The 27,492-nt window shown below is 39.2% G+C and overlaps 1 protein-coding gene across 2 annotated transcripts in view; it reads right to left on the minus strand.

The window, feature by feature from the left end:
* LOC132116983 (high affinity cAMP-specific and IBMX-insensitive 3',5'-cyclic phosphodiesterase 8B-like) overlaps positions 1 to 27,317 on the minus strand; it is a 63,366-nt gene extending 36,049 nt beyond the window's left edge. Inside the window, exon 1 of one of the 2 annotated variants that reach the window (XM_059525933.1) lies at positions 27,067 to 27,317. In XM_059525933.1, coding sequence (XP_059381916.1) covers positions 27,067 to 27,111 — 45 coding nt within the window. In that variant the 5' untranslated portion in view covers positions 27,112 to 27,317. Of the gene's footprint in view, positions 1 to 21,553; positions 22,294 to 27,066 lie in introns of those variants that run through there. The other variant, XM_059525932.1, reaches the window with a different exon arrangement.
* Between the last annotated feature and the right edge of the window lie 175 nt (positions 27,318 to 27,492).

The raw sequence follows: 27,492 nt of genomic DNA on the forward strand, positions 1-27,492 counted from the left end.
TACGGACAGCAAAACTACGACAGCTAAAGTCTTCATATGAATCAACTAGTGATGCACCGAAATTAAAATTCTTGGCCGAAACCGAAAAAGAGAAAACCAAGGCCGAAAACCGAAACCGAAACACCGAAAGAAATTATGCCAATTATTCCATTGCATTTATTGCTATGACCATGTACTAACTTTACTAAAATTAAGACATTGCAATTGCATAAATTAATATTAAAGTTTCAAAGATAATTACAATTACATAAATTATAAAAAACATAAAAATACATAATTACAAATTATGCAAATATTTATTAAGCACATTGCAACAATGCACAGTATAAAATAAAATTCAAACTAAAAATGTATCCCACTCATGTGAATATTAAATAATAATGTACAGGCCTACTGACCTGCAGAAAGGTTTTAAAATGAACTGTTCTCACATAAAAACAAAGTGCATTTAGGTCAAGTGCATTTGAAATTTTTCTCTGTAGGACTAGGAAGTGCATTACTTCTCCAGTAGGCAAGACTGTTATCACTTCTGGGGATGGGGACTTCAGACAGATAACCATCTAGCTGTTGAGCAGTTGAGCTTGTCATCTGCCTGACATTTGAGAGAGTGTGTTTAAATAGGGCCAGGGCATAAATAAACATTTTTATCAAATTAAAGCAGAAATCTAGCAGAAAATCTAGCAGAAATATGGCTACAATCTGATATTATGTATGTATATGTATATATATGTGTGTGTGTGTGTGTGTGTGTGTGAGAGTGTGTGTGTGTGTGTGTGTGTGTATATATACTGTAAATAAAATGTCACATATATAGTAGCCTAAGAACAAGAACAATAGCCAATGTATTATTATTTATTCTCTCTCTTCTTATTCCTTTATTCGCAGCACTAAAGCGACTCCTAACAAAGATAGATTAAGTACAGTCTTATAGAGTCTGTTAGCACACGTCTCACTGAGATCTTTTGAGGCACTTTCTTGCAGAAGTTCACTGAAAATATCAGACAACGAGGGTGCATGCCCAGAGACAAGTCTTTTTTCTTCGCTCTGATCTGTCTCCTGCGCTTGGCGCTTCTCCGTCTCCACGCGGGTTCTCCGCATCCAGCACGGCCTGGATAATTTCTCGTGTGCTCTGCCATATTTCCGCAAGTAATGATCTTTATAACGCGGATCAAGCACATTCGCGATGAAGTGCAGAGGATCCGAAAAGATCTCAGTGAGACGTGTGCTAACAGACTCTATAAGACTGTACTTAATCTATCTTTGTTAGGAGTCGCTTTAGTGCTGCGAATAAAGGAATAAGAAGAGAGAGAATGTTCTCACTGGTGTGAAGTGAATGTCGCGGGGAGCTCGTGGTCTGCGCTATGCAGGTGCACGTACAGGTAATGGTTTCTGTTTGCGTCATAATCACAACATTTCGGCCGTGTTGTTTTGGTGATAAAAGTCTTTCGGTGGCCGAATAATCGGTGCATCCCTAGAATCAACAAATAAGTTGCTTGTGAGAGCTGTGACACAGCAAGAGAGAGCTACAGAAGTATCTTTCCGTGTGGCCTGGGTACTAGGCAAAAACAAGAAGCCATACACTGATGCAGAGATAGTTAAGGAGTGTTTAGTGGAGATAGCAGATGCTTTGTTTGAGGGAAAGGAGAGACAGGAGATGTCAGAGAGGTTAAAGAAAATTCCACTGTCCAATGACACTTCAACCAGGAGGACAGAGGTACTTGACCCATGACTTAGTAAAGCAGTTAACTGATGATATCAAAGATGCACCCTGCCTTTCACTTGCGGTGGATGAGTCAACAGTTACTACAGACCAAGCGCAGCTATGTGTGTTTGCTATGCTATGCTATGCTAATTTTTTTGAGATAGGAATTTTGGGTTTTCATGAGCTGTATGCCAAAATCATCAGTATTAAAACAATAAAAGACCTGAAATATTTCAGTTGGTGTGCAATGAATCTAAAATATATGAAAATTTAATTTTTATCATTACATTATGGAAAATAATGAACTTTTATCACAATATGCAATTTTTTTGAGAAGGACCTGTATATATATATAATTATTACTATTATTGGGGTGGCACAGTTCAAATTTTCACAGTTCGGTTTGTTTCACGGTTCAAGAGTCACATTTCGGTACAGTTCGGTATGTGCTATGTTTATGGAGAAACTATAATTAAAAAAAATCTAACTACGAGCAACAGCAAAAATAAATACAAAAGTAAAGAGGTCTAGTATTAGTTTTTAGGTGCAGAAATGTAATAAAGTAATCAAATTTAAAACAGCATCGCATATTTGACTATAAATTAAAGATTGTTCTTTATTAAAGTTACAAAAGCTTTTTTTAATTTTTATATATATTTTTAGATATTCTTTTTATTAAACATTTTAATTATTACAAACAAAAACATATTAAAACAAAAACACAGCACAGAAAATAATTAACATATTCATATTCATGAACATTTACATACAGCATTTCATCATATGATTGCACCTAAATTTTATCCAGTTTTTGTTTATGACCGTTTAATCTTTAGATACTTAAAAATATTCTCCCATTTCTCCCCAACAGGAGCGATTTACCATTGCGACAACACCTCAATCTTTCTAGAGTTACAAGTTCAGATATCATAGATTTCCACATCTGAGTAGAGGGGGCATCACTACCAACCCATTTGACCATTATAGCCTTTCGAGCCAACATTAGGAGAAACTGAACAATCTGTTACAAAAGCTTTTTAATCAAGAGCAGTGAGTGATTTCATTGTTGTTGCTGTTCGATTAATATAAAGACTGTCACTTTAAGAGAATTCACTGATACAGTGTAGAGATCTTCACGGGTCCAAAAATTCGTGCCCGAACCCGAAAGAGACCCGTAATGTACTACACCGAACCGACCCGGACCCGTCTAATATTTCAAAAGCTGGACCCGGACCCGTGTAGATCCGAGAAATGCCTACCCGGACCCGACCCGGACCCGTATATTATTTGAAAGCTGGACCCGAACTCGTCGTGAAGACACAGACCCGACTGGACCCGATTGTCACATATTCCACCTTAAATTGCTATTACAAGTCAAAAACATGTTGCGAAAAAAAACGCTATATCTTAATTTAAGGAGCCGTAGTCTGTGATGCATTATAATCACATTAAGGAGTACCTGACTGCCTGTGATGCATTATAATCCTCAGACAAGAAAGTTATCCATGTTATTCCAAGTCCAAGCTTAATCCACTCATTATTTCAGCTTCAAAGTTCCACTTGATCAGAATCAGAATCAGAATCAGAAAGAGCTTTATTGCCAAGTATGCTTGCGCATACAAGGAATTTGTTTTAGTGACATAAGCTTCCAGTAAACAGAGACAACAACACACAGACAAAGGAAAAAAAAAATAAAAAATTACAGGAGAATTACAAATTGGCAAATAAATAAGTGTATAAACAATTGTGCTATAAATGATAATGGAATTGGATTGAGTGAGATGCAGGAATGTTCTAGGATGGAGGGGTAACAAATAAATATAAGGATAATGTCCTTGATGTCACGGTGACGAATGACAAATGCAACTGTGCACATGTACATTCTGACTCGAGTTAATTCGCATAATAACTTCGACTGTTTGCCCTTTTGAACTATAATAACGAACGCTCCTTCAGTGCCATGGCCGCTTACGCTATCATCTCTGTGCTCTCTGCTCTGCGTCGAGTCTGAATCTGACCACTAAAACTTAAAACTTAAACTTAAGATAAACGGTTTATTTATATTAGTATAAAATTGGGAGAAAATGTAAAGCGCGGTTTGTCCCTCACTGGTTGCCATAGAAACATGACACGCGCTCGAGACTGCACATGCGTGTTAGCTGGATCATCCTAAAATATGATTTAACGCAATTTGAGCGTCATAGAAAACATTCATGTGACAGTTCACCTCCGATTTTGTTGTTGATTTGAAATATATTAAATATGAGTGTGTCAAGTCTGCAATTATTACCGTGCATGCACTTGCATTCTGCGCACTCTGCTTCTAACGGCAGAGAGAGAGAGAGATCGCTGTTTTTTTTTTTTTTTTTTTTTGCTCACTCTGTTCTTTTTTTTTAGTTAGTTTACAAGTTGCAAGTTACAAAAAACACAAGCAGTGTCTGATCAGGGCCAGGTGTTCTCTGAGTCCGATTACTCCGATCGCACGGGTATTACACACAATGTTAAACAGACCCGGGACCCGAAGTAATAGATTCGGACCCGACCCGGACCCGGCTGACCATTTAAAATATAGACCCGAACCCGTACGGGTCCCGGGTCGGGTCCCGGATCGATGGGTCTCGGGTGCACTGTGAAGATCTCTAATACAGTGGCCTACGTTCAGCTGGCTGTCTGCTATAGGATACTTACCAAGACGGGCATTGCACAAATCTTCTCACTGCGTGCGCAAGCTCGCGTCCTCTGCCTCTTAAATGTTTAAACTGACAAAGATATCAACGTGTGCTGTTTAGGTCTCATCTGTGCGCGCGCGCCATCAGCACCCGGGTGATGACGGAATAAATGACAGCTTATGGGAGGCAGTTTGAGGCGAAACCCTTTGAAAACTTGGGATACACACTGAAACACTTGCGATACTCAATGAAACACTTGCGATACACACTGAAACACTTGCAATACTCACTGAAACACTTGCGATACACACTGAAACACTTGCGATACTCACTGAAACACTTGCAATACACACTGAAACACTATATATCTGTGCAAATATATAAAAACTTGTTATATAAAATATTAAATATGTAAGAAACATTCTCGCGTGTGAGAGAGCATTAACATTTTCAGTGTGTCCGGAAGTCGTTTCATTGCAATCGGAAGTTATACTACTTCTTTTTCTTCGGTTTTATGCCGAGTAGCACCAAAGTTAGGTGCTTTATCGCCACCTACTGTATTGGAGTGTGAACCAGAGTTTACCCTTTCAAAACGTGAGAAAAAAAGTATTAATAATATTAAAAAAAAAAAAACAATATATATATATATATATATATATATATATATATATATATATATATATATATATATATATATATATTTACATAAATACAATTAAACCCACTAACCGGAAGTTATAGCTCAAATATTCTCCTCATATATTCGGACTAAATGAACCGAAGCACACGGGAAAGAAAATGTAAAAAAAAACAAAAAAAAAAACATAATTGGCAATAACACACGAGTGATCACATACGAAAAAGCCTAGTGTAAAGAATAACAACAAATACCTAATTTTTTAAACAAGTTTCGAAGGAGCCATATACGTGGAGAATATTTGAGCTATAACTTCCTGTCGCAATGAAACGACTTCCGGACACACTGAAAATGTTTATGCTCTCTCACACGCGAGAATGTTTGAAAGTGCAGTCTTTGTGCAGGCACAACAGTACGTGGGCGATTACAGGGCATATGCAAAGAGTTTCTATGTAACCGCATGTCTTTCATATATTTGCAAAGATATATAGTGTTTCACATGTATGCGCAAGTAATTCACTTGTACGCACAAGTGTTTCAGTGTGTATCGCAAGTGATTCACTTGTACGACAAGTGTTTCAGTGTGTATCACAAGTTTTCAATGGGTTTCGCCTCAAATGGCCTCCCATAACAGCTCATATTCCAGTTTTACATATTCTCCGAGCATAGACGTCACATTTTAAATCCTACCTGTTGCCTTTCACCAATCACTTATTTAGCTGCTGTCGCATCCCTTGACATGCCATCTCCTTTTCCCTTTTCTTTTTCTATTTTAAGCCCCCGAGAGCTTTTTTGTTTTATCCATCTTTTTCGAGTTTCAACGACAACACACTAACGTTACTGCTGCTTACTCAGCGCTCACGGCGCCCCACTCACTCACGAGGTTCTATGTCTAAATTCTATGATGGAATATTATGAGGGCACCGGCGCCTGTTAGTCCTCTAAAATTTATATATATATTTTTTTATATATATAACTTTTAATATACATTTTTTTAAATAAAAAAAAAATTAACCATCGCTTTGGCGCCCCCAATGGTGCGGCGCCCCTATGCACCGCATATGGCGCATACCCACTTTTTGCGCCACTGCTTGTGAACTACCTGAGAGCATCCTCTGCCCTTCAGCACCGTCTTCTGCGGGCATTCCTGACTGAGGGGAGAATTTATTTGACTTTTTACTTCTACTGTGTTTTTGTGTGTGGAGGTCAATAGGGGTAGAACAACATCTAAAGAACTGCAGGCCTTACTTGCCTCAGGTCAGTGTTCATGATTCAACAATAAGAAAGAGACCGGGCAAAAACAGCATCCATGGGAGAGTTCCATAGCAAAAGCCATTGCTGACCAAAAAGAACACAAAGGCTCGTCTCACATTTGTCAAAAAATATCTTGATTATCCCCAAGACTTTTGGATCAAATATTCTGTGGATTGATGCAACAAAAACTTTTTGGAAGGTGTGTGTCCCGTTACATCTGGCATAAAACCAACAATATTTTACGTTTAACCTTGCAATCTCCTCAGCTGACAATGTAGACGCCTGGCAAACGTTGTTGTTCTGATCATAGACTGTATGTTGTGATTACACGCAATACAGTGAGCTTTTCCCTCACCATTTTAACATGCTACTTTTGCAAGGTTCTGTGAAAAAGTTTCAGCTTTTATTTTCATTTTACTCCCTGAAGAAGATATCACGGGTTCATCAAGTTTGTCAAAATTATCCATTTCAATTACTTTTGGTCAGTTTTGACAAAATTCCTCTCAGCTAGTGCACCTTTTCAAAGTGAATGGCAGCCTTGCCACATGACCTGAGTATGACATGCCGATTCACTAAAATTGACTTAACGGCTTCTGTTCACAAACATCAAGGGCGCTTGTCGCTCATTTTTTTAAAAAGTGGCATTTATCAGTTATTGCAAACTAACTCTTCATGTATATACAGTATATGTGACCCTGGACCATAAAACCAGTGTTAAGTGTCAATTTTTTTAAATTTAGATTTATACATAAGCTTTCCATTGATGTATAGTTTATTAGGATCTGACAATATTTGGCTGAGATACAACTATTTGAAAATCTGGAATCTGAGGGTGCAAAAAAATCTAAATACTGAGAAGATCACCTTTGAAGTTAGGGTTAACCCTAACCCTAAAGATAGACCCCAGTGACTTAAAGGTACAATTTGTAAGATATTTGCAGTAAAATATCCAAAAACCACTAGGCTAGTGTTATATATATTATATACTAACAATATCTCTAATGTTTTCAACTACTTGTAAATCATGAGAAAATTCCCATTCCAAACAGTGACACGGGGCAGTGCATTCGCCTGTCAATGACATTAGTTACCCTTTGTAACTGCCTTTACTGACGTATAAACCACATGACAACAGTGTTGTGGACAAATGCAGAAGTAGTGTCTATCGTCCAGCAAACTACTAGCTTGCTTCAAGCAGTTCCTTATTTACTTCTTCTTGCACATTTTATGGTGGATTGTGTTATTTATTTATGGAACATAATTACTGTTTACCATCTGCCGCTGGTTCTGTCGATGAGGACAGCTCCCGTAAACGTAAGCGTACGGGCCAACCAAACGACCCAAGAAGAGATTGGGACAAGAGGAGAGAAAGAGCGAGGATTAATATCGTTGTTGCATTTTATAGATGGAGAGAGCTTCGCGACAAACTTCAACTAGAAAGAGATGCCGATCTCACTTGTGTTTTACTCGACAGGTGAGTTGTTTTGATTCGTATCTTTACAGAAAACGTATGCTATTATAACGATTAACAAGATAAGTATAATGGTGCATACACACTAAACGTGGGGCATCACGTTTCTAGACCCGCGTGAGGACGCGTTTGATCCATTGTCTGATCGCGTCTTTGCATTGACTTTGTATGTAATCTACTCGCACAAATCGTTGAATTCGTGTTTGCTATTTATGCCCAATTATTGTGTTTGAATGTACCTCATCCGTTAAATCCATGATTTACCTTTCTGTCTGATGGCCGTCAGCGGTTGGGTAGAAGACAACAAATCCCATCATTCCATGCTCCTTCTAAGCGTCATCAAACCATGCGATTGTTATTGTTTTGGTAGTGCACCATCTAGTGGCATGTCCTACAACCTGTACCTTTAAGACTGGTTTTGTGGTCCAGGGTCGCTTAGGGCTGGGCATGTTAACGCATTAATATCAATGCGATTAATCGCAGAAAATCATGCAATTAATCGCAATTAAAAACTAATTATCGTTTGTATGTGTGTATTTATATACAAATGGTTTCCAATGAACTCTTCAAAAGACAGTTTTCTCAAATATAGCTCAGTTCTGTAGATACATTTGGCTATAAAGTGTAGTTAAGTAAACACACACACATTGAAGGTTACACATGATGTATGCAGACAACATTATGACTGTGATCTTAAGACCATGTGTGATGCAGTGTGCTACCATTATCTGCGCTCTCCATCAGTACAGAGTCGTTAAGTAATCATTCAAAGATCCCTTTAAAGTTTTCACTCATTGACACCAACAAAGGGGTCAAGTATATTTGCGTGTAGCCAACACTTCTCTACAAGCACTACTCTAATAAAAGTTACCATAGCTCTAACATGGTGACCACAGTTAAACTGTTAAACCACAATAAATGCTATGGATACTTATGTGCTCTTTTTTCAGGACATGCCCTGGCCTAACATTTCTAAAGTGCCTTAAATGTCCAGGTTTTGGCTGTGTTTTCATATTGACATTAGGGCTGGGTATTGTTCAAAATCTTTTGATCCGGTGCCAATTTCGATACCTCAGTTTCGATACCGGTTCCTAACGATACTTTTTTCGATACCATATGTTTTAAAATCCATTTCAACATCAACACAAATACATTAAACACAAAACTTTTATTTTTCACCTTAATTAAAACAAATTCTGGTAACACTTCACATTCAGGATAACATTATTAATATAACTGGTTGTGCTTTTTGGATAGGGGTGTGCCAGCAGACACTCAGGATTGGTATCAATCCTAACTTGGCCAAAATTAACAAAAACCACAACATATAAAAAAAAAAAAAAAAAAAAAAATGATATTGTGTACAGGCTAATATTGAACCAACTAAAATAAAATGAAAAGCGGCAATAGCGGTCACATACACCTTCAGCGTGGATGGTTTCAAACTCCCGCTATCCATACTGTGATGTAGAAAGCGCAAAACATCAGACACGGAACAGGTCCCCGGGTCAATATAAATGTCCTCGCACCATTTTGTGAAAACTCCCCACTTCTGCGCGTAGCAGTGACTGTTTGATGGTGCGCGCGTCTCTGTAAGTGTGTTCAGCACTCGTGAGTGTAGAGCGTCCCGCTTATTAGGGTCCCCGCAGCGGCCACACATGAAGGTTCCACAGCTCGGGGCTGGGGTGCCATATTGTGCCGTTCGCCTGAGACAGCAGGTCCTGCCTGAGGGGGATTCGCCATGGGGGAGCCATCACTAACTCTCTCAGGTCCGCGAACCAGGGCTGATTCGGCCAGTTCGGGGCCACGAGTATAACTGACGCTCTCTCCTCCCTGATTTTGCACAACACAGGCAGAATCTTCACCAGAGGGAACGTGTAAGCCTGGCTTCCGGCCAACGCGATGTCAGAGCATCTCCTGGCAGGGGGGAGTGAGATAGCGAGAAGAACGTCTTACAGTGTGTGTTCTTGCTCGTAGCAAACAAATCCACTTCCTCCCTCCCAAATCATTAGATCTGATCCTGGGTGAAGCCTCCATCTCCTTGAGGAATCCCGTTCCTCGAAAGCATGCTCACTCCACGGTTCAAAGTACCGGGGATGTGTGACACTCTTATGGAGATTAAGTGTCGGTTCACCCAAAACAGGAGAATCGCTGCCTGTTTGAATAGAGCTCTGGAGCGCACGCCGCCCTGGCGATTTATGTACGAGACCACAGACGTGTTGTCAGTTTGAATCAGTACATGTTGCCACTCCAATTTCGTCCGAAAGGCTTGCAGGGCTAAGGACACCGCTTCCAATTCCAAATGGTTTATGTGCCACCTTCTCTGTGACTCCGACCACAGGCCTGAGGCAGGTACGACCAGACGCACTGCTCCCCAGCCTGAAGTAGACGCGTTAGTAGAGAAAAGAACTCCTGGGCTGAACATATCCGGGCTGTTCCACGGTCTCAGAGTGCTGACGCAACTGTGAATGACCGTATGTGCTTGTGGACCGAAGACCACGCCCTCGGCGGAACTCGAGTTACAGCCAAAACTGTAGCGGCCACAATGTAGCAGACCCAGATGGCACACTGAAGAAGCCACCGCCATCAGTCCCAGAAGCCTCTGAAATTCCCTCAGTGAAAACGACCTGCCTGGTCTGAAACAGCACAGAGTCAATGAAATGCTCTAGAGAGAGATGGGCTCGCATCGCCATCGAGTCCAAACATATTCCCAGATATGTTACAGTCCGACTCGTAAAAACACGCTCTTCTGCATATTCACACGCAGTCCCAGCGTATCCAAACGGTGAAGCATTGTTTCCACGTGACTGATAGCACATCTCTTGAGTGGGCTAAAATCAGCCAATCGTCCAGATAATTCAACATGCACATTCCGCTCGATCTGAGGGGGGAAATTTCGCTCTATCGCTCCCTCTCGAGCAGACTGAGAACTTCCTATCGCAGAACAGGACGGTTTTGGGGCAAAGTCAGTGACGGTACCACGCCATTGAAGCGGGGAGGTCTGCGTTTGAATTGGAGAGAATATCCGTCGTGAATTATTCCCAGTATCCACGGTGAAACGAAATGACACCGCAGACGCGTTAGGTCTACAGCCACTGATGACTTGTTTTGACCAGGCCCCGCCCCCGCGAGGCTAGAAGCACTGGCGGGAGGGCGGTTCGCGTCGGCTATATAATGGTGTGACACTCTTGCACCCTTGAGAGGCCATTATAATCATGGGTTGTGGCTCTGCGCTGTTTGAGACAGGGCGAGTGACACAGTGTTGGGTGCAAATTTGGATACATGCTTCTATAGTAATTTTACTCACATAAACATCATTTAAACACATATAGCAATCGACACCCATAGTGACATGGGGGACATGATGCATGATGCATGTGTTTTTGTGGTGTTGGCACTCTCGCTCCCTCGCGAGGCCATTATAATCATAGTTTGTGGCTCTGCACTGTTCTGAGACAGTGCGAGTGACAAAGTGTTGAGTGTAAGAGGAAGTAAAGCTCTTTTGTTGATTGTATACATGCTTTTATTGTGGAACTCACACAAACAGCATTTAAACAGACATAGCAATCGTTGCCTGAAGGAACATGGGGGACATGATGCATCTGAACAGGGAGAGTGACACCGTGTTTATGTGGTGTTGGCACTCTCGCGCCCTCGCGAGCCCATTATAATCATGGGTTGTGGCTCAGCGCTGCTATGAGACAGGGCGAGTGACACAGTGTTGAGTGTAAGTGAAAGAAAAAGCTCTTTTGTTGATTGTTTACATGCTTCTATTGTGGAACTCACACAAACAGCATTTAAACACACATAGCAATCGTTGCCCGAAGGAACATGGGGGACATGATGCATTTGAACATGGCGCTTGGGGGCGGGGCCTCCGGCGCACTCACTCTTTCACTTTATTGGTCAGTCAGGGAGACGGCTCGGTGGCCAAGGTCCTCAACTGACCCTGACGTTTCCTCCCAGGCTCTTACCACTGCTGGTTTCGGCTGAAACGAGTGTCCAGTTCAGAGCGGGGTGCCACAGCGGGCTGTTTTAGCTGGTCTTAGAGCCTGACGAGGTGCAGAAGAGAGGAACCTCGCAGATGATGACTGGAGTGAGCGATGGGGCATCACGTGGCTCATCACCTTGGCGCGCTTTCTGCGTCTCTGAGAAACGCTCCATGACTCCATGGCTTCACCAAAGAGGCCAGAGGCAGCAAATGGAACGTTTAGGAGCGTCCTACGGTCCGCGTCTTCCAGGTCAGCTAGGGTAAGCCATAGGTGCCTGTAAGGATGACCATGAGCCCCATGAAACGGCTGAGCGGAGCGTTAGTAGCCATCAGCGCAAGATCAGTTGCCGCGCGCAGATCCCTGATGTCGTCAGCGCTACTGTGCCGCCGTCTGCTTGAAACACCTTGAGTATTGCCCTGGCATGAAGAGCAGAAGCTGCCTTCCCTCAGAAGTATAGGCTTTGTCCGTCTATGGGCCGTGAACCGCACGGCTTGGAAGGCAGGCTGTGGTCCGAACCCAATGCAGAGGGAGATGGGCACAGGTGCGCGGTAACAGTCTCCTCGATGGGGGGGAGGGTTTCCGCCCCATCCACGTGCGTGAACATGGCCTGCGTGGCAGAGTGGGTGCGCGCCGATTGGGGTGAAGCCCACGACTTCACCAGGAGCTCTTGCATGCCTCAATGCCGTCTGCCAGCAGCTCGACTGGAGGAGCCACGAGTCCAGCTACCTTTCACTGGCTCGTCTGGTGCATTGCAAGCGAGACCCAGCTCCGTGACGGCCTTTCCGAAGACCCTGACGAGCTCCTCCTGGAGGTCTGCAGGGCCCTCTTAGTCGGGGCGGTCTCACTGAGAGGCCCAAACCTTTTCCGACGTCAAAAGCGTCATGGAGTTGTTTTCCTCGCCAGCTCCAAAGAGGACGAAGTTCGCGGGGCGGAAGCTATCGACCACCACGCCGACGTCAAACTCGTCTTCGGGCAGGGGAGGGCCCACCAGCGGCTCGCTGGCGGCAGTGGGCCTCATTCCCACTGTTTTCCGAGCCACTCTAGCTCTGAGGGCACGCACTGCCAGCTCGGCACAGTGGGCGCACGTGTGGTCCGTGTGAGGCTGCCAGGCAGGTCACACAGAACTGGTGAAGGTCCGAATCTAGCATTAGCAGCCATCGGATGCGGAGAGGAAAAACAGGGTGAGTAGTCCTCTATTGCAACTTCCACGATGACTTAGATAAGACTTCTAGCGTGAAGAAAGAGATTCTGACGTAATTTTCGCGCCCATGCATTTTTTACTGCCCGCTGACCTGTCAGTATTTGCATGCTTCGCGTCAATTGGCCAGCTGCCCCCAGCTGGCATTAGCCAATAAGATTTCAGCGAAAGTGGAGAAGGGAGGAGTTCCCAAATACGTCTTAGCTGACGTAATGTTGAGTTACCGCCTCGAGAGGGAACAGTACTGCAAAACCAAATATTGTACATTTTTGGTGTGGGGCTAGTAAAAATGCTGGCAGGGCAATAAATAATCTAAACTTCTGTCTGACTGGACATGCACATAAACCCATATTGTTGAGCCCTGAGTAAGATTACATAACAAGAACATTTCTGTATATGTAATGCCTTTATATTTTATGGTTTGCTAAAACCTTTATGTCACACTGCTGTAGAAACAGGGTAGATGACAGGAAATGTGAGCACAAAAAAGCTCATTAGCACAGGCTATATTAACACCTCACCACTGCTCATTAAAACATGATATAACTGGCAAGTCTGAAACATTTTTTAGTACTACAGTAGTAAAGAAAGCAGGCATTTGACAAGCTGAAGACTTCGAACTGTACATTTAATATATAGGAAAAGTGTTTTTGCATGTTTCTTTAAATGTTATGAACAAATGTTCTTCCAGTAATGTTAACAGAACGTTCGTTATCTGAAAGTTATCAAGGTTATTATCAAAAAAACATTTATATATATATATATATATATATATATATATATATAAATCGCTCATGGAACATTTCATTTCAACAACTCATTCTGAAACATTTTAGATGTTAGTCTGTTTTTACTAAATGTTACCACAAACAAAGCAGTTTATGAACTGAATATAATAATCACTGATAAGAGCTTTCTGAGAAAGATCTAGTATAATTTAAAGTGTCAATATTGGTGTAAAACGAGATGACGTTTTCTCAAGAGTTCCTCTAAACTGGGCTATAAATAACCTCACGAAACCGAGTGTTATCTATAATCATATAGCTTACCAGCTGAATGCCATCTTATCTAGAGAATAATCAGTTCATCTTCCTGAAGCAGTAACTCAACATGAACAGCTAGGCAACCAGAACACAACACAGAAAGGTCAAAATGTACACAAATTCACTCCAAGCCATATAAACTGAAAGTAAACAACAAAAATCTATAAATCTTCAAAGTGGTATCTAAAAATATGTCTACAGTATCTATCTGTTAGATATCAATCTATCTATAAATCAAACAAATTAGATTAAGTCCATGCCTCATTTTCATGACTTTAGTTGTTTGTAATTGCCTGAACAGAATTTTTTAAAATAATTGTATAATATTGTAGCAATTTTAAATGCAGTCAATGACATGACATGCATCTACAGATGTATGTCTTGATAAAAATATAATGCATTAATAGAAAATTCTTTTACTACTTTTCATTATTTTTCTCAGCCTGGAAAATTCCAGTTTAAATTTTTACCTACCCATTTTCCAAAATAATATATTCCTCTAGGTTAAAGAAATCATGATTATCATTCCATCAGTGAGATCAAATCTTAATAAAGGTACTAACTTTAAATTGTAAATACAATAAAAACAGTAGTTTCACCTAAAGACACTTCCTTTTCTCTGTCTGTTTTTTTATTTATTTTTTTTTACCCTTTTCACTTTCTTATCTTCACTTTCTCTCTATTTAGTTCATTACGGGTGAAACTGCACACAGGTTTCAGGGATGGAGTCTCTGTTCAATGGATATTAATAACAAGCAGTGAGAATGTGAGAGAGACAGGAGAGAGAGAGAGAGAAAGATGTTGGTTGAGGGGGGAAACAGATGGTCATTAGTAGATAAGGACAATAAGATGTCTGATGACACAGACAGAGTAATAAATTAGGAGCGGGAATATTTGATAAAAATTAGGGGATTGTGATTCTGTGTGTAGCACTTATGACTTGTGTTAAACAACATCAACTCTACAGCAAAAGAAATATCCCACTCAACAAATAGAGAGAAAAGACAACAAACTCACCACAGCTGTACGCATCAACACTCACAAATACATCATTACAAAACTCAAACTGAAAGTAGTAAAATCATTTTGGTAACTTAAATAATATTGAAATAAAATATAAATATTAGATGAAAAACTTAGTTGCCTTGTCGAATAAATGAAATAAGTTTGTTTAAGTACTAAAATTATGAAAACTGAAATAAAAATAAATTATAGCTAAATAAAAATTTACGGCAAAATGATCTGTCATTTATATCATTGGGAAGTCTTGATTCATTTTAGTGAATTTGTACTTTATTTAGACGGTTCATGTAAATTAACTTATTCTCTACTCTGCATATTAAGTCAGCACTTTTTTATTAAAACAGCACTTTTAAAAAGTTTTTAACTTTGTTAAATGCATAAATTTAATAAATTTTTTTCAATTTTTTTATTGGTTGTATATAGTATATTTTATCTTAAAAATTATGGAATACACACACACACACACACACACACACACATAGTTTAAATGAAAGTTTCAGTGTATCTTGCATCAATGTATAAAATCACGATTTTAGCTCTTGCTGCCTGTTAGCAGAGCAGCTCTTGGTGTTTCCAGCTTGTAAACTGGAATGTTTCACATTTAAACATATTTCAAACAATCTTTTCCCATCCTGTAAAATCCTACATTCTCCCACGATGCTTTCAAGTGTTTACTAAAACCTCCCAGATGATAAACAACATTACTGATGCCACCATCATGGACTACTTTGGAGTTCTGTTGCTCTTGCTGACTGCGAGAACACAGCCTATAACACAACCTCAACACACACACACACACACACACACACACACACACACACACACACACACAGAGAGAGAAATGAAAGGAAAGCACTCACACATGAACAAACAGAGAAAAAAAGTCAAATTTTAGTTTCCTGTCAAACCTGAAAAACTCACTATTTGGCAACATTTAGTAATTTTCATACTAGCACATTCAAGTAATATCCCATACATATGTAGCAGATACACCGTAATCATCTACAAATACTCATGATATACTGTAGGCAATCTGAGGTTGCAATGTACCATGTCAGGAAAATTATTCTGTGTATCATGTTAACCTTGTTTACCATTCCTTTTGATTGGTTCTGACAATGAACTCCATCATGAAGCAATTTCTTACTCTACTCTACTTTCATGTGTAATAAAACAGCTTTAACAGCGGCAAACCTATCAGCCAGGCCGACAAAGTAGTATTAGGCTTTTTGTGATTTTCTTGTCCATTCCCAATGTATCAATTCTATTTACAGACAGCCTTTTCTCTCTCTCTCTCTCTCTCTCTCTCTCTCTATATATATATATATTTATATATATAAATTCCCCAAACTGAAACTTTTTAGTGAACTGTACAAATATTTATATGTGCATTATAACCATTGAAAATGTTGGGGCTGGTATGATGTTTTTATGTGTTTTTTTTTAAATAAGCACCTTATGCTCACCAAGGCTGGATTTATTTGATCAAAAATTCAGTAAAACTGTAGCCTACTATTATAAAATATTTTACAATTTAAAATAGCTGATTTCTATATGAATATATTTTAAAATATTAATTATTTGTGTGATGCAACGCTTAATTTTCAGCATCATTATACCAATCTTTAGTTTCACATGATCCATCAGGAATCATTCTAATATGTTAGGTTAATATGATTTGCTGCTTAAGTATAAATATTATTAAAATATTATTAAAACAGTTGGCGCTCTTAAAAAAAATACAAATAGAAACTGTTATACATTTAACTATTATTATAATTTTTTTAAACAGAACATTACGTAAAGGTCTGTCACTTTAATGCATCCTGCAAAAATTCATATGAGAGGCATTTATTTTATTTACTTAAGGTTTTATATATTTATATGGCTTTATATACTATAATACATTTAATTGTTGTTATTATTATTAATTTCTTTAAGCCAAAGAATAAAAAAAAAAGCTTTTAAAACCCAGAGTTTTTGATTTGCTCACATACTAAGCAAACTCTCAGAAAGAAAGGTACAATAAAATAGCTGTCACTGGGGTAGTACATTTTTAAAAGCATTTCAAATTTGCATTTTTAGATAATAATCTTTATAGTTTAGGTACTAATATGTATCTTTAAGCTACCAATATGAACCCTTTATGTACCTTTCGAAAAGAATGAAACACCACACCAAAAACTTATACTTACTAATTGGTTGAACTAATACACAGGATTTCTCTCTAACAGAGACGAAAAACATCTACAAATATGCTGGAGAATAACGGCACTGCATCTCTACCATTGAGGTAAATAAAAAGCAACCATCAAGGAGACAGACTGATATGTGCTTTTGGTACAAATGTGTCCCCTGAAAGCAAACGCAAAGAAATCTGCTAACTAGATGATGCTAACTCATGGGACAGATGCTGCAGGACAGCACTAATCAGTGAGGCACGATTTGATCTAAACATTCTGACCTCCCGAGGGAAGCTATGGCCAATCAGATTGTACTGTACATTAGGCTACATTGTGACAGTGATGTGTCCCCATGACAGTCCAGACCGCTGATGCCCTGCTACATATCTCAGGGCACCTCTTCCCACAGTGCCTCGCTCGAACCATGTGTGTGTATCTGGACTGAGATTCATCAGCCTTTTTGCATGTGATAGTTCACACCCTGCAGAGCTCACAGCCAGAGGGGTAAACAAACTCTGTGGCCTGAACACACACAAATGCATACAAAGACACACAAAATCAGTCTTTTTTTAAAACAAGGCCTCTATCTCTCACAAAGTCACAGAGATGCACAAACACACACAAGAAAACCAAATTGGATGCACAGTCAATTCAAAACGGACATCGACTCCATTGCTGTGAATACAATAAGAATGCGTGTGAGTGATAGAGAACTGTGTGGAGTTACACACACTTCAATGGCATCATTGAGTTCCTTGCCAGTCTCGGGCGCAAACTTCTCACTATACCACACACACGCTTGTTAGATTGTACCAAAATCACTACGTCTCCTTTCAAACTGACAGACGACCAACATACACACACACAAAGTGCCTATTAAACCCCATTATATAAATCCATACACAGATCTATAAATGGTCCTTGTAGGATTTTAATACGCCATTAGTATTTGATTTGTTGCGTAACACAAATTCCATTGTGTACAGCGGCCCATCGGTTTGATTCGGCCAAAGAAGATTTTATCATTCTCTGACAGAGAAATGTAATCATTCTTAGACAGAACTAACAAAAAAGTGTGTGTTTATTACAGGTCTAAGAGAGTGTGCTCACTTGCGGTGTGAGAAAATGTCTAATCTGAATTCTACACGCGATCTGACTGTAAACTTCAACTCAGATAAGGCTGATATCCATTATAAACATGGCAGGAATTACTGCGTTCAGGTCAACAGCCTTCCAACATCATCTGCAGAATGTAAGCAAACTGTAACTGAAAGATATCGTCTACAGAAAGAGACAAAAAAAGATAACATAACATTTTCAACAATAAATCTCAATGCTATATTTAAGCAGTCTAAAGCATTCTGAAATGTCCAGCCTTACAAAAAGTCATCATGGTTCAGGAAGAACATGACAGTGATGTTCAAAAAGTATTTTTCTATTTCATTTTTTTTTTGTTAGAGGAAACTTAAACAGTCACTGAAGAGAAAAGGAAATGTATTAAAAATATTTATTATGCCACTTTCCTTTCCACATAGCAGAGATTTGACCTTTAATAACTTAATAAAACTTAATAAAAGACACCAAAACAGATACAGTGGCTCAAAACTTTTTTATGAGCAGTCCAAGTGTCCAAATGCCTTTTGGGCCCACAGTTTAAGGCAGTAGTTTTCAATTGGTTTTGCATCATAACCTAGATTTGACTTTAATTACGCAATGGTGACCAAAATCTTTAACAAAAATTTTGATTATGTAAAATGTCAACAGGAATCTCCTTAAAATCCAACGTGACACTTGAACTAGACAAAACATTATGCTAAAGATTTAGTATTAGACAGCATGAGCCCTGTTAGGTGAACCCAACCTGCTATTTGACAGCAGTACTAATTTAATTCCTACTTAATTTGACTTGTTTAACACAAAGACCACTATCCAACCCCCACCTGCATTACAATTAATCTACTACATACAAACATTGATATCAGACAGGGAGTTTTGCAGTGCGGAAATTACATGTATTATAATATTGGCTATTTGACCCGCAGTTTTTTTGTGCTGCATGTTTGATTGGATGCACTGCCTTGATGTAAAAAAAAAATAATTGGGATGGGTTTTCTCCTTAGGCCTAAAAAAAAAAAAGTTTGGTTCCGGTTGGTTGTCAGTTGAGGTCATTGGTCGGTAGGGATTTATATATATATTTTTTTTTAAAATTTTCTTTTCTCCAGTGGCAGTTTTACACACACACACGCGCTGATTTTAAATGTGTGTACCGGTACTTTTACGACAGTGATTCTGTATTCCCGTTTAAAGTCTGTTGTTGCCATTGACACGCAAAACGCACACACACACACAAAAAGCCTTCGCGGGAGTTTGACAGGCGATCTCATAGTAGATTAACATGGAGGATTTTAACTTGAAAAACGGAGTGTACAGACATCTTTTTGTAGTCAAACAACATTCTTTGTTATGTTCATTTATGTGGTTTATTTGATTTTGATGCTATAAATTAACTAGAAGCAAGAGACGATCAGTTAGTTTTAACTGATGATCTAACTTACAGCGATATGTGCGACACATTCAAGAGCCACAAAACGGTATTTATTGTTTACATTTCTTTAAAAAATGACCACATTTGAAAGGTGAAATAACCAAATGAGACTTTGTTTCATATTAAAAGTAAGCTGGTAATGTTAATGTCCTGTCTGTCAGCATGTTGTCAGTGCCCTCTCTGTTCCGCGATATATTGTTTACTCCCCCCTCCCCCCGTGTTTCTCTTAATGTTACGATTTCCAAACCTTAAGTTATAGCTCACTTTAGGAATTGACAGTTAAAGGGTTTTGATGCAATACTTAATGGTTTTTAACGGATTACTTAAGTGTAAAACAGCATTTAAAGGAAACTGTAAGACCGTTCTTCCCCAGTCTCATAAAATAAATGAAGTGAAGTGAAGTGAAGTGACATTCAGCCAAGTATGGTGACCCATACTCAGAATTTGTGCTCTGCATTTAACCCATCCGAAATGCACACACACACAGAGCAGTGAACACACACACACACTGTGAGCACACACCTGGAGCAGTGGGCAGCCATTTATGCTGCGGCGCCCGGGGAGCAGTTGGGGGTTCGATGCCTTGCTCAAGGGCACCTAAGTCGTGGTATTGAAGGTGGAGAGAGAACTGTACATGCACTCCCCCCACCCACAATTCCTGCCGGCCCGGGACTCGAACTCACAACCTTTCGATTGGGAGTCCGACTCTCTAACCATTAGGCCACGACTCCCCAAATTTGGGTCGCACATAAATTGACAGGGTCGGTCGGAAACCGGAACCAAACAAATTTTTTTATTAGGCCTTATGATACTGTATATGACACTGTTGGTTCTCTGCTAGCCATGAGCATATGCCTTTCTTTGGCTTAAACAGTAGAGTACGGTGCTAGCAACACCAACATCATGGGTTCAATTCCCAGAAAATTAATGAGTTGATCAAATGTACCTTAAATGTATTTAAGCTGCTAAGCTTGGAATAAAACATCTCCCAAATACATCAATGTGTGTACATATATAAAACGTATCAAAACAAACCTGAGGCCCATTTTTGGGTTGCGACCCACCAGTTGAGCACTAAAGTATGTGGACCATACAAACTACATGTTCTCATACATCACCTCCCAGAAACTTACTACGGTAATTTTTGCCCAACATTTTTTTTTCATATTTTTTATCTTTTATTTAACGTTTGATTTATTTCATAATATGGAGTACCTGTCCAGTGAAGGGTTTAGTGCCTCTATGCGCATCATAGAGATGCTATTATTAAATCTAAAACATAAAAATTTGCTCTGGCAGCTGTTGAGAGACTAGCTAACTACTTAAAAACCAAGCAGAACATTTTATTTACATATGGCAAAGAAACTTATATCGCATTCAATGAATAGATTTAAGCAGTTCTCACATTTCCTGGGACTCGAACCCATGTTGTACTTGTTAGCACCATGCTTTCCTATTTGAGCTACAGGAATTGCAATATTTTGCACACATATTCGATGTTGAATCCATTAAAATAGTGAATGTAAATGCTCTGGGTTTTATACTGTTAAAAACATCTTTGTAAATGTAAATAATAAATGCTTAACATTTTCTGAATGAACAAAACTCATTCACTTAACCTAGCATATGAATGACAAAATAACATATTAAAGATGTCAAACCAGACATCAGTAATAGTAAACAATAAGCATATGGCAGCAATAAGCATCCAGCTGATGATTCACAACAACACACATGCACTGAAACACTGAATGAATGAAAAGATGCTGGAAATAATGTGAGATAAAGAGCAAAAAACCGATTCCCACCATCTTGCCATTCATTCAATCCTCATACCTTGACGCTGTTGTTGCTGGTCTGAGTCTCGGCCTCCGTGCAAATGTGTCCGCCGCTGTTCTCTGTCCGCTCCCGGTGGGAGTTGGTCCGTGTGTGCCTGCTTTGGTAGGCGATCACGGAGGGGATGGTGTCCGCCGCGTCGGTCTTTATTAAGAGGCCGTGCAGTGTGGTCGCCGTGCCCTGCGAGATGGTGGTGGTTTGGTGCGGCGAGTTGGACTCATCCGAGTCGCGGCAGTAGATCACCCCGCTCTGCGAGACGTGGATGCTGGGAGCACAGCCCATCGTTCCCCGCGCCTCGTTGCGTAAAACCCGGAGGAACGGATCTCAAGACCACCGCCGCCGCTCCCGGGCCGCTGTCACGCCGCCGTTCCCCCGGTACATTGGCCGGTGGTCGTGCTGCTCAGTTCCGCCTGCCTCCCTCCAGTGCGCGTCAAGGAGAAACGGAGAGGAGATCCATCTCGCCGCGTTATTTATCAGTGATCATATCAGATCAGATCGATGACACCTCAGCTGTCCAACCGTGAGCCCGCTGAGTTTGTGCCATGTCATATTTTGGACGAATTACACCCTCATTTCACCTAGGCGTATGATACTAAAGGTACAAGCTGCACGATGCGATCCATTTTCTCGCGGTATTGATCATTTGTATGTTCATCACGACGGCGGAGCTCTTAAATAACAGACGCAAAGCATCAGACTGTGAGAATATGCCTCAAACTTACACTCATGGAACGTCATCAGTGACAGACACGGACATCAGTGACTCCCTCTTCCCATGAACACACACACACACACACACACACACACACACACACACACTCTCTCTCTCTCTCTCTCTCTCTCTCTGCCTATAAATTCATTCTGGAATAATGGTGGATTCATCATTGGCTGTGTGTGGCATTTAAACGAGAAAGACACTTATATTCATATTCAATAGTGTGCAAAAATGCATAAACAAGACAAGTGATTGACTCAACAACTAATACTGATGCTGATATCTGGACAGCAGGGTGACCCATAAATGTAGCTATAACAACATCCTGCATTAATGAAATTAAATCCAATGCTTGGTTCTTGCAAAGATTTTAGAGCTGATTCCAAAAATAGCACTGTTTTGCCATTGGATGTCACACTTTCTTACAAAATATAATGCATTTATGATTATTTGTAAGGTAAAGAAGTCTTGTCTTTTAGTCACCTGAAAATCTGCCACAAAGACACGCTGCATATCTTTCTCTGAGTTACAACTTTTTGTTCAATTCTCAGCCCACTTTCACATGTGTGAATGATTTTAAAGACATTATCTTGTTCATAATCCTGTTTTTAAGGTTAGAATTATGGTCAGTGACAAGAAAAAACATGACACAGATGTTTTCTGCTACATCTGTGTTTCAGTACATGCAAACAGTGACAGAAAAATAAAGATTTTCTGAAAAGTTAAGTATATATTTGCAGATTGTAAGTTAAATGCATTTTAAATACTTATTTTTGTCATTAAAAGCAATAATTTTGACTGCTTTATAAGTTTTATTTATGTTTTTAAATTCAGCATAATCCAATTAGAAAATATTAGGCCTTTTTTGCAGACACCTGTAATTTGAAGCAAATGAAGCATACAACATTGCTTCCCGAACACGTACTTCTCACACAATGTTAACTTATATAATTCACTCAAAAATAAGAGAATATGTGTTATACATTCTTACAGCTGTCAGTGATGCTAGAGAAACTTCTGTCAATGAACCAAGTGAGCATGTTTATGAACTATAAAACAAAACAAGGCCATGCAATTGACCTTCACCTTGATGGATCAAAAATGCTTAGAACATTAGAACATTCATAAACATAGTGTTTCTGCAGGTTCAACAGTAGAGCCCAGAGTTGAATTGTCAGCGAGTGCTTGAACCAATAAAATATGAATGCAATAAGTAATTTAAAGCATCTGCCAAATGCATAAAAATGCACAGTGCAAGACTTTAGGATCAGTGATAGTACATCTGGGTTTCCAAATGTTTGCATATTACAGGTCCAAGCTGTAAAGTGTTCCAAACATCTGTAAATGACTGATAAGCCCAGATATGATTATATAGGACTACACTGACATTTTATTATGCTGGAGTTTACTTAACAGATTCTTGCATGGGTGGGAAAAATGTTTCAGGCCCAACTTCGTCACTATTGCAAGTCATTCTGCACACATGCCATACAGTACATGCATAGGCAAAATGTTCAATAGCCATAATGCATTGTGGGTCTGTTTGACATTGTGAATCCTGGAAATGCCAATAATATCTCAGATGCACTATTCTGATAAACTAAATACACAGTAGTTAAACATTTACATAATCAGTGGAAAATCTTATTCATGGGGAATGTGATTTACTATGGTTTAAATGTTGCTATATATTTATCACACCCAAATCATATGCGGTGCATGTGTAGAATTTTGAGTCAAAAGGAAACTACTGCAACTGTGAAAATTAAGCAGTACAGTTATTGTAGATCAATAATAATTTTTGGTCAGTCTAATGGAGTCACACCTTCCACAGATCATTTACTTAAAGTAAAAAAATCTACCAACCTTCATGTAGGGCCCTATGATTTCCGCGATGCAAAAAACACAGACGGAATCGCGGAATCCAGTCATAAAAGCGGAATTTACAGTTTAACGTGGAATGTCAAGGAATTTGTCAAATTTTGAATGAATTAATCAAAAGTAGGTCATTGCACCTATGGGTTGCGATATTGCGATATGGACTAATATATGTAAATATGAATCCTGTAGGTTCTGCGTGTGTGAGTTAATGAATGGCGCAGAATCGCCACTTCTTTTATTACACACACGGAAGCGCGCGTGATGCTCGCGGTGAGTTCAGTGTCTGTCGTCTCCCTAAATAAGGAAGTGAACACGTGAGGAACATCTCCAGAACTGCTCTGAGAGTAATTTCATGAGCATCTGACCGTTTAATTTGAGTAAAACTAGCGTCATATCCATACACTGTATAAAAACAGGTCATATCACATACACAGAACTGTAAAGGTGCGGTAACCTGTCAAAATAAAAGTCCGGTTTAATTTAATGACAAGTATTTGCCATTTGTACTATTACTATTGTTCAGCAGAATGTACATAGCCTACTACTACTACTAAAATAAAACAAACATAATTTTTTTAAGGAATAATCACACAACATTTCTCACATGTTTTATTTTTAATAGTAAATCCCCTTTGTTTAACAAAAAATAAAGTTTGCTTGATTTTCAATAATTAAAATATAAATTAAATTAATGTTTTATTATGCCTTCATTTGATAATCAGAAAAATGTAAATACAACAGAATTTCAGAGGGGAAAAAACATTTCATAAGGCTATTTTAAGAAACAAATTTAACAAATTAAGTTGTTTTTATGCATTTAAATAAGTACACATGCTAAAACACAGAATTAGGTAACAATAAAACATATGGTGAAGAAAAAATAAAACTTTCTTAGGGCCCTAAACATGTAATTTTTGTTAAACTTTTAGCTTGTTTAGCTTGTTTCTGCTCAATTTGGACTTTTTATCTCACAATTACAATTCTGAGTTTATATCTTGCAGTTCTTAGAAAAAAAGTCTGAACTGTGAGATGTACACACCCAGAATTGTGAGGGGAAAAAAACGGAATTGTGAGATTAAAAAGTCACAATTATTATATGATGCAATCACCTCTTATATAACAAAGTACCAGCTGTTAAAGTGCAATTGAAGCCCTGTCAGTATCATGGTACTACTATGTCTTCATGATACATATTACGGTATTCAGTAAAGTTAATCTCACACCATGTCACTGCCATGTTATAAAAATATGGTAATCATCTCTGGTATAAATCAAAGATACAAAGGTAGTAAAGAAAACAGACAGTGGTTAAACATTTATATAAGCAGTGGGAAATCTTCAGGTTGTCAAAATCATAGCTGGTGCTGCAGAGAGCAATTAAAAGTGACTTTCTTTCCAGAATGCAATGCTACACTTTTACACCTCTTCAGTGTTAGTAAATAACAGATTCATTATGCATGAACTATCAATGCCACTGTTAAGTATTCTTTAATCAGCCACTCATAATGGAAATTACAAAGTACCACAATTACAAAACATGAATTAGCTTATGTGCATATTATACTTTGGAATAGCTTATAAGATTTTAGGCTTGAAGCTAAAGCATCTTAATTTAGGCACTCCGCTGGAAGCTTTTTGATCTACTGTGGCATTTGTTATAATCTTTGCTTTAAACAACTAAATCTCAAATATCCAGTAGAGTTCAACACAGCGTGTATTCTAGATTACAACATCCCCTCTTCATCAAAGAAATAAAACTTCCTCTTGTTCTTCTTGCAGATGATTTAATCTGTCCAGCATGTTACACTGATTGTTGACCTGATCTTCTGCTCTCAAGCCCACCCACGACCGCCCTCTGCTGGAGGACTGCAATACTGCCCAGATGAAATGACAGAAATCTAGCTCAATATGTACAATGTAACATAGAAAGCAGGAATTCTCAGTGTTACAGTGTAACATTCGTGTAGACCAGATCATGGCAGCAGTGACTCAAAGGAAACCCCAAGGAAGCACAGAACACAACCAGCTTCTTTAAAGAACAAATGGTGCATAAAGATTGGCGCTCATCGCTCATGTGTCACCCCTTAATCGATGAAACGGTGTACAACAAATAATAAAAAGGGCCAATCATAAAAAAATTATATCGGTGTTTAAGTAACATACCTTTTATGCTTTTTAAAAACATAATGGCAGTTAAATTGGTTTATAGTCATACACACATAATCAGATTTTTATTAAGTATTTCTCAATGACTTCTATGTCAAAACGATTCAGATCTAAATATACAGCACATATTTTATGCAGGTGGTTTGCCAATGTGTAACAGTTCAGATATTGAAATGATGTTTTTCTTTTCACATTTCAAAATGCAAATTTCTCGCGTATTCCCCAATGACTCAACTTACTCTAAACAGTGGACATGTTCACTGAAGTTATATCACTAGGGCCCTATACAGATGCTTCCTTCTCAAGTCAAGTCATTTTAATTATTTCAGTAACACAAATGGTTAAATAGGCTACGTTTGGTTGTATTACTTCGTTCTTTTTGCCTAAAAGACAACTTAAAGTGCCACAACTTAACCCACTGTCCCATACAAATGTAACAGTTAAACGGACTATACGATGTCATGAAGAGCGCGCGGACTAACGGAGGACCTACGTTATCCCCCAGCAGAACAGGTAAAATCTACATTTAACCATTTAAACTTCGTTCTTTCACTAGTAGAACAGAATGAACAGAACTCGGAGTCGCGTTATTCCTTGTTGCGGTTTCAAAACTGTCACACTGGTTCAACTTAATCTTAGTTACAAAACGACCTTCGATGTCTCGATTAAAAAAAACAACAACCCCGTGTTTTAGAAAAATACCTTTAAACGTCGGAACCGAAGCTTTAGAATCGTTCAGAGTGAATCTCACCTCTCTCCGCGGTCCGTTGGACAGCAGCTGTGTGCTCGCGCTCATCTCTGTCCGTCCCCGGTCCAAACTGCCCTCAGAGGTTCGGTAACGTTACATGAAATCCCACCTATTTAGAGTTAAAACCTCGCGGAAAGCACATTTTGTCAGCATTCTCTCCACCAGATCACACTGACAGACAAAAAGGCTGTCTGGGAAGTTTTTGAGGTTTTAGGTAGGCGACGTTTCGTTGAACTTTTTCACCCACACGAACAGAACGGACAAGTGCGCGGTCCTAGCGCCGCCGGTTCCGCGCGCACTACTGCGCAATCAGGGGAATCTCACGAACTCGTGTCAGAGACATCTCAACTCAAAATACTAATCACTTTGCATGAAGATTACTTATTAATTTTGACAAAAATAATTATTATACGAGCTATTTTCTATTAC

The sequence above is a fragment of the Carassius carassius genome, chromosome 36 (genome assembly GCF_963082965.1).
Source record: "Carassius carassius chromosome 36, fCarCar2.1, whole genome shotgun sequence".
Classification (NCBI taxonomy): Eukaryota; Metazoa; Chordata; class Actinopteri; order Cypriniformes; family Cyprinidae; genus Carassius; species Carassius carassius.